Genomic DNA, 14,054 nt, shown 5'->3' on the forward strand with positions numbered 1-14,054 from the left:
AAGAAAAAAAACAAGATGGCGGCGATTCGAAATTTAGCTCTGAACCCTTTTGATTAATTTACTATTCGATTCGATTCGAATATTCGATTCGGTTCGAATATTCAATTTAAAATGCCCAGCCCTAGCGCTGAGCCTTATCAGTTTGCAATTGCAGATCAGAATTTATGGATCGGATGAAAAATTTTAAAAACCTCAAACCACATTGCCATGACCTCACCCTGGGCGTAATAGAATGGATAGTCGATGCAGAACCAAAAATATTCCAGTTTTTCCAAAATACAGTAGCTCCTTACGAGAACAATGACACTTGTATTGGGCCATTGGTCGGAGTGAGATATGTATAAATCGTGATAAAAAAAAGTTGAGTATTTTTGAATCCCCATTGTAGCTAAGTACACTCACTTCAGTTTGAATTGAAATGACAAGCAATTTCCAAAACCTATTTGACGTGATTGTTTATTTGGTCGGATAGCCATAAAGAATGTAAACGCTGTTTTATTAAATTTTCGAGCTTGTGGGAAATTACTGTATCAAGCTGTGTTCTAACCCGAATAAAGGCCATATATTCAGCAGCAATGGATACTCAATGCCTTCTCGGGTTTCAAATATTGAGGCAAATAAGTTGATGAAACTTGATCTGTTTTTCATGGAGCTGATGGATTATTCAGATCTTGCGTAAACACCAATAGTCGCTTGTAATTTTACCAATGTGGAAGTCAATCGCAAATCTTTGATTCTACGCGACCTCTTGCGACTTTACTCGTGACTCATGACTGTGTAAGAACGAATTTTTGTTCACAACCGTAGTGAGTCATTGGGACTTTGATAGTAGAAACAGATAGATAAAAAAGGTGTATAACAGATCCACCAAAAGATTAGGAGAGCTTTTCATTGGTTGCATTTGTCTATCTTTCAAGTTTATATAGTTTATTGGGTTCTCCCGTAGTATGTGAACCAAGATGGTGGACACCGGAACGTAGTATGTGTACCAGGCGAGGGCTAGGCCATCATTTTATTCCAGTTTTCTCTATTTTTGTTCTATTACGAGTTCAGGGACTGGACAAGTGACTCCTGTAGTATTTGTACATACAATTATGGCCCAACCTGACACACATACTACGTTCCGGTGTTCGCCATCTTGGTTCACATACTACGGGATTACCGTTTATTGTATCTGATCGGGTTCGAAGCCCATTTTCAACAATTGGTATGTATTTGTATGTCCTGTGTAATGAAATACGCTATCAGGATTCAAATATTGAGAAAAACAAGTTGATGAAACTTGATCTGTTTTTCGCTGAGCGCATGGATTGTTGAAGTATTACGTCAGTCGCTATCTAATGATGCATCTTAAAGTGTTTATTATAGCGCTTCACACATCTTTGTACATCAATTTAAATGTTTCAAAATTGTCAAATTTTTAGTACCTTGAGTGGAATAAATCACTAGAAGGGCATTATTACTTGTTTTTCATTAATTTCTTAGAGATACCTCTCGCCCTTGTCTATAAATTGAAAAATAAATTTGTTATTAAAGAATTATTGAACTGGCTGATTTTCCATTGCGCACTATTAATTATACACAATTTATTACACCATTGCAATTTAAACTATGAGAGACTTTTGTCGACATTGATTGTGGGAGCCTTGCTTAGAGTGAATTATCATGCAATTTTATATAACGTTGCAATGCAATTAATTCACGGTGCTAACAGCGGTAATCGGTTTCCCTGAATTATAGTTCATGAGGTCAGGTATCTGATGGTAACTCTTTACACCTCACTTATCATTTTCTGCTTACTCCTGGAGTGATGTATGTTTCCTTTCTTTAAATTTCCGATAAATTTTTACATGTTCGCAGCGTTTGTTTATGTTACTAATCCAGCTTCAAGTTTATGTCTCTCTCTCTTGTAGGGATATTTTTTAATGAGGATATAATTGTAAGTGATCAAGGTCACAAAATTATCGTACAAGATGGTAAATACACTAATTCAATAATATTAAATGAAAATTTTACATAACTTGTATCACATAACTCCCTGGACAATACTAAAAAAGTTTTGAGTTCCTTAGCGAGTCGTTGAGAACTTACTTTGCGAATATTCATAAAATTACAGTACAGTATAACACTTCATCAATGCAATACGTTAATACAGAAAGATCCAGTCCAAATACCAATAATATCTCTTTCTTTCGACATACTAGGGGTCTTTAATCGTGTGCTTAAAGCTTGATTTCGAAAAGGGTTCGACATAGTGCTTCAGTGTACCGGTACGAATTGCTAAGTGCGCCGCAAAAATTACTACAATTGTGTTAAACCTACCTAAAATATGATTGAATATTTCACATATTGTCATTGTAAATGTTTTATTGTTTTCTATTTTAAATGCTGTTTATATGAATGAATAAATTCATTTTACCATTCTACTGCAGCATATTTTTCGCGTAAGTGCTCCGTAAATTTTTTATCCTGATAATTTGGCGCCGCACGAACAAAAAGATTGGTAACTGGCTTAAAGGGTATTCGATAAAAAAGTATCAATACTTACCACAAACCTTATTCCCATCAACATCGGTGATATATGAAGTCAGTAGGCAGAAGAAGCAAATATTTATTGCTATTAATGAATTCATGGTATAAAATATCTAATGCTGTAAGTATATATTGAAATTTCGTTATTTGAATTTCAAACAAAGATCAAATAAAAAATGCTCTGAATGTGGAATGTGAAACGTCTTTTGCATGAATAAAAAATATTTTGTATGTTGGAAGTCTTAGAGTGAACAGCAAGTTCTGGTATATTGTATGATATAAAAACAAGTTTGAGAATAAAAAGAGAGAGAGAGAGAATTATTAATTTCGGCAACCAGGAACCAGATAATATATAAATATTATTAATAAGATAAGCGAATGACTGAACGTTTAATGATACAACTGATTCAGTTACCACTGAAGAAAAAAAATGGGTTTCTTTAGTTTGCTTCATATGTGAGCTAATTTTAGTTTTATAATAACAACAAAATACCTGATCCACAAGCTAAACAAATATTTCTTGGTGGATTTGAATAGACGCAAACTTTTTATTTACAAGATAAAATGCTTGACCAGCAATATGGCCGTGGCCTGTAATAATAATATATTTTTCTTAGAATATCGAATCTACGGGTCGGCAACCTTTAGTATTGAAAGAGCCATTTGGCATCCTTTCCGTCAAACTCAAACCTACTAGGAGCGCAACGTCTATTCTGATGTCAGTAGCTATTAAAACTCTCAGAAAACCACTAGAAGAAATATTCTAGATCTTACTAAGAAAAGGCCAAATAAATTACAAATGATGCAATAATTCAGTTAACGACAAATTGAAAAGAACTTTATGAATATGAAAAAAAAAGTTTGTTTTGACAGATTTGAATCATCCTAGTGCGACCTATTTTCACTGCCCTCGACTTATACCTGCTTGGCTTTATGCCACTGACTCTCATTGAATCCCCACTGTTCTAACAAAAAACGGACGCTCCAGACGTTTGTGTACCAGTATAGATGTAACTAATTTTGTTCGTTACTTTACATCAAGTTGTATAAAGGGACTAAAGGCGGTATATTCACTTGGCTAAAACAGACAGTCCCCAAACTCGTAATAGAACTAAAATGAGGAAAATCGGAATAAAATTATGGCCTAACCCGAACCTGGTACACACACTACGGGAGTACCCAGAAAACTGCTGTAGCCACTTTAATTCACGAAACCAGAGCTCCGAGAACATAGAGCCACATGCGGCTCCAGAGCCGCGATTGCCGCTAACCTGACCGCGGTATTGTAATATCGCTTATTCTTCGATAAAAGAAGTAATAATATAGCTCACAGCTGAATCGTTTGACACACATACCATAAATACCAATAAGCACACATTTGTTTCACAGTTTACGATAAATTTTGCATGTTCGAAGCATATTTATGCTACTGATTCAGCTTCAAGTTTATCTTTCTCTCTCTTGTTGCCATAGGATATAACTGTATGTGGTCAAGTTCATACAATTAGTGAAAAAAAAGAGTGAATTTTAAGAGTACTGATGATAGGTCGTTCCAGTAACAAAGAAAAAACATTTTTATAGAACTATTGCCCAACATTTTATATTGAACAACACTTAATATTTTATTTGAAAATATATTATTACTGTTCTCATTGTTTTTTGTTTTTTTGTGCTTGTGTTTTTTTGGACCAACTTTCGTCGTACAAAAATCAAACATTGTAAAATTACAAAACCCCATTTTTGCGTTTTAATGTATTCAAATATTTTCAAACAAAAGATAAGAAATGAATGGCGGATAGGATTTTTACCTCTTTCCAGCAGTAATTAGTTTTTAATGACGTCACGTGTTTCACCACAATTTATGATATGATATAAACTACAAAAGTCGATCACATTTAAAGCCCGTATCAAGCGAAGCCTAAAATTAAATTTATAAATAGGTTTTTCATCTCTTTTTTACTTTTCTACTGCTTAACTCCTATCAGACATGAAGAATCGATAAAAACATTATTTTCCTTATAATTTCATTATATTTTCTGACACCAACCCACAATACACAAAACCTCATAATAAATCCCGGTTCAATTTTGGTCTAAAAAGATCTTGATAATAAAAACTTTTTCAGAAAAAATTTTATCTTAAAATTTGTTATAAAATATCAAATATTAAGAATAATTTATAAAAATTACGTAAACAAAAAAAGGAGATTTTTTTTTCACTTTAACCCAACTTTATATTATCTTCGGCCGATTGTAAGCTATATATAACCCCAGTAAGGGTGATATAACTTATCCAAGGACCGGATATATCTATAGAGACAAAACAATTATCAAATTACTTTAAAAATTTCAAAGTTCTGAAATTTTTGATAGTAGTATATCAAGATAACCCTGGGGCGTTTAATTTTGCTAGAAACGTTTTGCTGAGCCTACAGTTTGCTGCGCTATTCTTTTGTTGTGGTTTTATATCAGTTTGAAGATAGTGTGTTATTTCGTTATGGTAATTTAAAGTTCTGGAGAAAAGTATATTAGATTTCGAATATCCAATTTGACCATTCAGGGGCTTTGAATTAAAGGGGCAAAACTTGAAAAAGCTGTTTTGAGAAAATAAGTAAAATGCATATTTTTTATTTCTAAAGATCTGGAATGTTTTTTTAATACTTTACTAAGCATTGTTTGAAACTATGACGAGATTCCAGCTAAACGACCACGTTTTTTTTTGTAATATTATCAAATAAAATAAAATTATTTCAAGGTTTCAACCGTTTTCCCTTTTGACTTGAAACCCTTGCATTGGTAACTTGCTGAGAGCGTATTTGATTACGCAGAATAATACCAATTGCTGAAACGGGCTTCTAATTTGGATGCGAGTCCGATCTGATACAATAAACGCTCATGAACTTGAAAACTTAAAAGATTGACAAATGAAATTAATGGAAAGTTTATTGGCAGTGTAACTATCGGTTATATGTATAGAGTGTCCCCTAAAACTCTTGTATTGGTATATTGGTGTGTGACTGAACTACGAAACTTATTATTATGCATAGATAAAGATATTTGATGTTGAAATAGAGTTCCTTTTGTTTCATAGCTTTGGGGGAAAATGTAAGAGTTGTGTGTATTTCTGTAGGCTTGCTCATACATTGGCGTTCAGTGAAATGATATCTACTTTTTTCTGCAAAAATTTAAATCATCCGTGAAGACGGAACAGCCCGTTGACGTAACTTTTTAATTCTGGCTTTTGAATCGAGACTCAATTTGTTTCTTTGTTGTCAAATTGTTTTCATACGTAATGGACGTTCAGTAAGAAGATATGCTCTTGTACCATAAGTGGCAATTAGCTCTTGACTTGAATTTAAAAACTAATTGATCAATCGGTAAGATAAAGAAAGTCGTTGCATTAAATATTTGATTCAAGTTCACTCAATTTATTTCGTTGATAACGAATTGCTTTTGCAACATTATTTTAATGTTAATCGGTACGAGTTTTCACTATAAATAATCATAACAATGATTAACGTTCCGGCTTGTGATTGTTCGCTAATTCAGTGAGACAAAGTTAACTTGTTTTTCAGCATTGAAAAATAATGTCAGATTTGTGCATTCCTTATGGTTGTTCCTGCATCACTAGGTCTTAGTAAGAAGATATCCACTTGAACCGTAGGTGGCAATTAGTTCCCAACAAAACTAATTAAGAAGTTGTGAAAGTGAAGAATTTTGTTGCAAAAAATATTTCTTTCTTTGCTATCAATTTGCCTTTTCAACATTATTTCAGTGTTATTCGTTTTAATTCTTTACTTCACTTTTGGTGCTCCCGAAGTATGCGAACCAAGATGGCGGACATCGGAACGTAACATGGGTAACAGGTTAGGGTTAGGCGATAATTTTTTTCCAATTTTCCTTATTTTAGTCCTATTATCAGTTCGAAGACTAGCCAAGAGCTTCCCGTAGTATTCATACCTAAAATTTTGGCCTAACCCTAACCTAGTACACATGTTACATTCCGATGTCCGCCATCTTGGTTCGCATACCTCGGGAGTCCCTCACTTTTTATAGACGAGTGGGTGTTGAAGTTTCAAATACAATTATAGCATAATAAACATACCTATCAGAAGAGGTTACGCGAGACTAACTCCCAATCATTCCACAATGCTTTTGCGCTAGTGGATCTGTATGTATATAATGCAAAGATGCTGTAACAGGAATGAACAGACCATACTATGCAATTCAAAAGTCCTGCTGCGCACTAACACAAATATATTTCTGTAACGGTTCATCTAACCAAAATCAGACTTCCTCAGACAAGCAGTTTACAACAGTCATCTGATTATGGTCAGACGAAACGTTACAGAAATACATTTGTGTTAGTGTGCAGCAGGACTCTTGAATTGCATAATAAACATAAGTTGGTAATTAACCATGACCATTGCGTCTCGAGACAGGGGCAAAAAATTCTAGATTAAATTTAAAACTATTAGATCTTGAAAGCTTGTCTTATGAGGACTGAAAACCCGATACGATGAAGGCTGCATATTTCTTTATTTGCATGTGCATCTTTGCATCAGAGTTGATGAATGAAATATCAGCATTCAGAGTTTGTGGTAGGTGTTAGAAGTATTTTTAAATAACTATATTAAGTTTTAATCAATATTTTCAATGCGTTATTCATCTTTGTAACACGTTATAGCAGTGGTTCTCAAAAAGTGGGGCCTCCTCACAAGGGGGGTGTAGACAATTTTTTGAGGGGTGTGAGGCTAATTAAAAATAAAAATGTTTGTCAAATTTGATTTTTCCTGCCTTATTATGGATATTTACATTTCTTTATTGTTTACGTTTCTTTTTTTATGTACACGCATTTTCAACGTGTATTTTGAATAACACATACTTTCGTATTACTATCTGTTATTTGTAGATTATTGTTAGCTAGTTATTTTTGAGGTGGGCGCAAGACTTGACAAATTCTAATAAAGGGGGCGCTGCTCAAAAAGTTTGAAAATCATTGCTCTATAGTGTCGATAGCTCTTAGTAATTGAGTGATCTCCCGTAACTTCGCTCAGAAATGAGTCTCCTTTGCTTCTGAGTGAGTTTTTGTGACATTGCTTCAAACAAATATCACCTGATCCAACCATATTCCATAAATATATTAGACCTCCCCAACGACATTTGATCTTTCCCTGATTATTTTATCTTAACTATGTCTCTCAAAATGCAGAAACACGACGACCTTTCAGCTTTTATATTGAAGGATATTTTTCTTGATATACCATGTTTATTTGAAGTTTTAAAACACCAAGATCTGGCATGGAAATTTCTACTCCTATCTAAGTATCGTCGCAAAATTGTGACTATTATTGTGATATATATTCTATTCAAGGCGACACGGAGCAGAATGAGCAAGTTGAGCCCGCAGTGAAGGAAATCGTAAAACGTTTAATGGAAGCGAGAACTCCAGACTGGGGATGGGAAACATTTTCTACTGTTATTACTTTACAAGTCTCTGCTCCAGAAAAATTCTTTGCTCGAGATTTGACGGCACATTTGCTGAGAGAAGTTATCGAATACGACTGGGATTAGTGAGATCATTTTTTCTTTTGCTTTTCCAATAATATTAAAGGATTCGTGAGCCGATTCTCGACGCTTCAAAAGTGTGTGTACCAATATGGAGGTAACTAGTTTTGTTCGCCCACTTTACATCAAGTTGTGTGAAAGGACTGAAACCTATGGGCAGGGGGTATATTCATTTGGCTAACACAGACAGTCCCCGAACTCGTAACAGAACTAAAATAAGGAAAATTGGAATAAAATTATGGTCTAACCCTGACCCGGTACACATACTACGCGAGTACCAAATTCTCGATCGTCGATTAGAGAATCGAAACAAGTCAGAGACACTGATACACTCTGATCACTGATTTCACGCGAAGTGTAATAAATTAGGAGGCCTACGCGGCGTGTAAATATCCAATCCTTCACAAAACAAGAGAGCGATGATCAACTATATGAACATGGAGTCCAAAATACACTGCACTGATTTTTTGACAAAAAGTAGTAAACGAATAGAAACTCTAACAACATGAAGATCAACAACAACATAATAACAAAACGATACTTAGACCCATTTTGTGTTCAATAATTGGTGTCGTACGCATGGCTGCCCGAAGCTGTGAAAAACACATATATATTAGAAATGAAATTGAAACCATAGGTTTACGTAACCCACAATATAATGTTAGATTAAGCTTAAGAATTCATGTAGCCTATTCCTTACATTGGGCCAACGATAATATCTACTACAACTGTAATATAATTAGTACTTCCGTAGTATGTGAACCAAGATGGCGAATACCAGAACGTATTATGTGCATCAGGTTAGGGTTAGGCCATAATTTAAGGTACAAATACTACGGGAGTCACTTAGCTAGTCCTCGAACTCGTGATCGAACTAAAATAAGAAAAATTCGAATAAAATACCTGGCACTCATACTACGTTCCGGCGTCCACTATCTTGGTTCACATACTATGGCAATGCCTTATACGGTAACAACAAATTTTGCTTCAATCTATTAACTTAAACCTATTAATATAATACTTTCATTTCTTTCCCAGTCTCGACGTTCTCGATCTTGCAGAATTCTCGTTCGCTGCCAGAGCTCTGTGTCTCGATCCCGAAAAAATCAGTGGAAAAGATCTTTTACGAACAATCAGCAATGAGATTGGCGCCTACTTAGATAATTCAAGTTAGGACTATTTTGTGCTTGCTTTAAAATAGTCGTTCACGTAATTCATAATGTTTAAATGTACATAAACGGATGAATCGTCAGACAGTAAACACTCAAGAAATAAATTGATTTCTGTAGAGATAAAACATAAGTGCGCAAAGCCTCAATTTCGTCATGAACCGAATTATTGGTACATGGTAACTCAAGTCAATGAACGGGTTCATTTAAATAGAATAACTTCATCTCGTATTCAACTCATCGCCAGTGAGACTTAACTTAGTGATTGACTACTCTAGAGACTCGAGTGTCTCGTTAACTGACTTGAATGGCTAATCGGGGTTTAGGACTTCGACAACACTTCTCCACATAACGGTTGTTACATGCTCAATTTTACTTTATCCAGCTACCATTGAACAAGACTTTATTGGCGAATACTCTCTTGTTCTGAGCGCTCTCTGCATCAACCACTATCATATTGAAAAACGTTTCGTCGATAAATTACTGGAAATGCAAAATTCAGATGGAAGTTTTGGAGAACCTGACTTTGCACTTGGTAAGAAGATTTGTTGAATTACATGCTTCAATTTTTTTTTTCGTTTTTGGGTTGATTTTTTGCTAGTTACTTATCGATCTTGATCGGTAAGTATGTTGATAGGTATTTGTATGTATGTCTGTGTGTTAGATGCACGCGATATCTCACGAAAGCAAGATTCAATCTGCTCCAAATTTTGCATGTGCATTTATCTTAGCTCGGATCAGAAGCCTATTGAATTTAAAAAGATTATGTCGTATAATTAGCGAGTTATTAATTAATTAGTGATGGGACACACGGTGTCACTATGGAGTAAGCCCACTGTTTTGGAGGATCCCCTAACCTTCGATCGATAAGTCTTCGGTTTCCAACCGAATTCTAGTATTATTTTGTTGTTGAGTAATTACTGCCATATTATAACCAGTGGTGAGAAGCAGGGGGTTCACATGGGTTGTGCGAACCCTATCTTGTTTTTTAAAACAAAACTGGTTTTCTGAAATGAGGGACCTGATACAACGTTTCATAACGTTTAGAATTTTGCTTCCGTAATGTGTCAATAATTTGTTAGTGGCTTATCATACATCATGGGTCCCATTCTTGATTTGGGACCATGAACTGAAAAAGTAATAGTATCATCTCTTACAAAATTATAAATAGAAGTTTCTTATATTTTACTAGACGACACAATCTGGATTCTGAGACCGTTCCAATGTCTAACCCAAATGACGGATACGACTTACAACGTTACAAAAGTTGAAGAAGTTGTTAACAAGATGCGAGAATATATCATAAAGAATATACATAAGACACGGAAAGGTACATTGGGTGGACGCCAATTTGGTTCGTCCCTATCCGCTTTGCTATTTTCTACGTATACTCGAAATTTAAACGTTCAGCTTAACTGTGGGCAGTTGCATTTTCTATAACCATGTACAATATTAGGTTCTGTCTTATAGAGTTCTAGTTGCGCCTCTGGTTGTAACCAGTGGTGGGATTCAAATTTTTTGTCAGCCTGTTCCATCACACAAATGTCATATTTTCAGGCGGTTCTGTTACAAAAAGTCATGTAATGCTAAGCGGTTCGCTGATCTCATAAATTTCTGCGAGACGGTTCTATAGAACCGGTGCGAACCGGCTGAATCCCACTACTGGTTGTAACTGTTTAAAACATTAAGGTTCGATGAAATCCCCAAGATTAACGTAGGGGTTCGCCAGGCTCGCAAAGGTTAAGAACCACTGTGAATGGCTTAAGATGCTGAAGTTTTAAAATCTGTGTTATATTCTCCTCAATTTATATATGTAAATGACAGCAAAAATATGTATTTTTGTATCTTTGAAATTTATATACACCATTCTCTCACAGGAGAAGTTTACATAGGAGAGGACGAAGCGATGTCAAATGATGCGATCATTGGTCTGTGGTATTCAAGGCAACCTAACGAAAGCACATCAAGATGGTATTGCGAGTAAGTATCTTAATGTAATTATAGAAAAGAAATTAGCAATTTTTGATCACTCAACTCGGACTCAGTTATAGAAACTCGATTTCCGTTTATTTTTAGAGGATTGTAGTTGAATGAATTTTTCCATTTTGTGGAAGTTTCTCTCTAGAATTAGCGAACTTGGATATAAGCGAAAAATGGTGTTGTAGGTTGAGATTCTGAACCCTAGTTTGGTGATAGCACATTCGCATAGCACTGCTTTTCAGTATGTACAAATTTTAAATATTGGGCATAACATCGAAGTAATCGCTAGTAATCATATGAGACCTGATATTTTATTGAAAATTTTGCTATTCTGTTTTAAGTCATATGAAACCTATTTTTCATAAAATTTTTATGATGAATATATTCCATCGACCTTGTCCGCCGATGTTTACGTCAAACTTGGTGCTGAAGCCTTAACGTACCGGTACCTATGCGCGCTTTTTCAATATTTGAGCTTTGTCCTCTGTTTAGTGAGGCCATGAGAACGATTGGGATTCACCCGAAAAAAAGTGAAGATGAAGAAACGTTAGGTCAAAGGTTGTTACGCATCACTGCTTCTGACTATTTGGAATTGCACGACAAGAATTACAACTGCCTGGATGTAAAGGACATTGGTGAGTATAGTTGACTTTGTAAACTGAAGAAAAAAATTCAAATGTGTTTATATGAGGAACATACACCTTTGATACGAACTACAATCTGTTGGATACCTTTGTGGTGGATACTCCCGTAGAATGTGAATCAGGTTAGGGTTGGCCCATAATTTTATTCCGATTTTTCTTATTTTGGTTCTATTACGAGTTCGAGGACTGTCTGTGTTATCCAAGTGAATATACCCCTGACCATAAGTTTCAGTCCCTTTACACAACTTGATGTCAAGTAGGTGAACAAAATTAGTTACCTCCATATCGGTACATATACTTCTGGAGCGCCCCTTTGCGTATGTACAAAGCTAATACATGCCATGCCCTACCCAATTTGGTTGTGTTCATGGTCGGATCATGCAATTATGAGGCCCTAAGCAATTAAGACTCTAGTGCCCTATATGTAAAAAATATTTACAATGAAACTGGTGTTCTTTTTTAATCAGTTTTCATACCTACAAACATGTATAATACAGTAATAGTTTATAATATTTGAGAAAAAATTCAACCAATATTGAGATCTGTGTTGCCAGATGAACTCCAATTATTTCATTAAACACTGGGGTATCATTGAAAATTTGCTATGAAATATCTGTTGTAACCCCTTCTCTTGGTGTCCCAAGAGTGCTTAGATAGCTTCATAGTTAACCCAGCCCTGGTTGGCCACGGGGTTTGAGTCCGATTGATCGATGCTTTATGTTGCCGACTTATTTCAATAATCTCTCTTATGAAAGAGCAAAAAGTATTCGTAAACTGTGTTGTTTATCGCATCGTTGCGATAATATCGCAAAATTGCAATTCTATAAGGATTTCTAGGATGCTTACGAATCCTTTGAAGTAATATCAAAGCCGTTCGTATTTATGATGTTTTCATGCATGTATAATTAAAGTTCAAATTAATTAATACAAATTCCCAGTTTTAATCAGTTCGACAATATGCAAAAGAACTCAGTGATTTCTCTAAACCCTCTATAAAAGGATGAAAACCTTTATATTTGAATATTCAGAAAGTGGCATATTTATCACTGTAGTAGATAGTCTGTCAAACACATTTTTATAAGTTACAAATAGTTTTATCGTTAATAACAAAATATTTACTACCCCCCCACCCCAATTTTGAAACATCCCCATACAATAAAAAGATGGGGAAAAATATTGGGTGCTCCAGAAGTATGCGAACCAAGATTGCGGACATCGGAACGTAACATGGGTAACAGGTTAGGGTTAGGCGATAATTTTTCCCCAATTTTCCTTATTTTAGTCCTATTATCAGTTCGAAGACTAGCCAAGAGCCTCCCGTAGTATTTATACCTAAAATGATGGCCTTCCCTAACCTAGTACACATATTACATTCCGATGCCCGCCATTTTGGTTCGCATACTTCGGGAGCCCCAAATATTGACTATAACTCGTAGCGGTATTTTGAAGGCGATTTTTTTTTATCATTTTCAGCTCCTATACCAAAAGGGTACCGACCCATATGTGACTATACAAGACCGGATACGTGTGGTGGTGTAGTGCCAAAGAAGAGACGAAAGAGATCGGCCTTCTATCGAATGCTGTAATCAGTAATCAAAAAGTATACAATTAGTCAAATCAGTGTTCCCAGAAAAATGTCACCTTTTTCTGTATATTATTGTGTACTTTTTGATAAAAATTTGTATTTGCTGAAGGAAAAACTGGCCACGTGGAGACTGAAATTAGCTTCCTATGATATTACATATTAAATCATCTTTTATAAAATTGTCATCGAATAAACATAGAAAATACCAATTTTCATGGCTGTAAATCAGCTAGTTTTTTGCTGTTTTCAATTTATAATGTCAGGTTGGTACCAATTCAAATTAGCTACCCAAGTAAAGACGCCTACGCGATTACAACATCACACACACTCACACATGGATGAAGATTCTGACAGCCAATAAATGATACAATTCATTTCATCTGAATGTTTATTCAAGCACTCCTCTATTGTCATTGAAATGATATAATAAAAACATTTTTTTGTCTCTGTTCAATACATTCACTTTTGCACTCTTTACAATGAGCAAGAGGCAAAAGTACTAATATTAAAAATGGGCGCTCCGGAAGTGTGTGTACCAATATAAAAGTAACTAATTTGGTTCGCCTACTTTACATCA

At 35.0% G+C, this 14,054-nt stretch overlaps 2 protein-coding genes across 3 annotated transcripts in view; one reads left to right on the top strand and one right to left on the bottom strand.

Annotated features, from left to right (window-relative positions):
* Window positions 1-6,424: 6,424 nt before the first annotated feature.
* The window catches only part of LOC120325511 (translocation protein SEC63 homolog), a 97,820-nt gene continuing 90,190 nt past the window's right edge, over window positions 6,425-14,054 (bottom strand). The window contains exon 2 of the transcript XR_013478009.1: window positions 6,425-6,562. The gene's annotated coding sequence lies outside the window, so the exon portion shown is untranslated. The remainder of the gene's footprint in view (window positions 6,563-14,054) is intronic.
* Window positions 6,899-14,037, top strand: LOC120345533 (uncharacterized). Of its 2 annotated transcripts, none has more exons than XM_078116630.1 (8): window positions 6,899-7,132; window positions 7,906-8,104; window positions 9,138-9,268; window positions 9,654-9,803; window positions 10,461-10,598; window positions 11,146-11,248; window positions 11,741-11,883; window positions 13,366-14,037. In XM_078116630.1, exons 1-8 carry the CDS (start codon window positions 7,051-7,053, stop codon window positions 13,476-13,478), a joined length of 1,059 nt encoding a protein of 352 aa, XP_077972756.1. In that variant the 5' UTR covers window positions 6,899-7,050; the 3' UTR covers window positions 13,479-14,037. The 2 variants fall into 2 exon arrangements, with proteins under 2 accessions (XP_077972756.1, XP_077972757.1); XM_078116631.1 differs by lacking the exon at window positions 6,899-7,132 and adding an exon at window positions 7,521-7,611.

The sequence above is a fragment of the Styela clava genome, chromosome 1, assembly GCF_964204865.1.
Source record: "Styela clava chromosome 1, kaStyClav1.hap1.2, whole genome shotgun sequence".
Classification (NCBI taxonomy): domain Eukaryota; kingdom Metazoa; phylum Chordata; class Ascidiacea; order Stolidobranchia; family Styelidae; genus Styela; species Styela clava.

What these genes read in the sequence shown, in the direction of transcription:
- LOC120345533 (XM_078116630.1), top strand. Translation starts at nt 7,051, where the DNA reads ATGAAGGCTGCATATTTCTTTATTTGCATGTGCATCTTTGCATCAGAG. An exon ending in CGCCTACTTAGATAATTCAA is followed by an intron (nt 9,269 to 9,653) that starts GTTAGGACTATT and finishes TACTTTATCCAG; the next exon opens with CTACCATTGAACAAGACTTT. An exon ending in CCTGGATGTAAAGGACATTG is followed by an intron (nt 11,884 to 13,365) that starts GTGAGTATAGTT and finishes TATCATTTTCAG; the next exon opens with CTCCTATACCAAAAGGGTAC.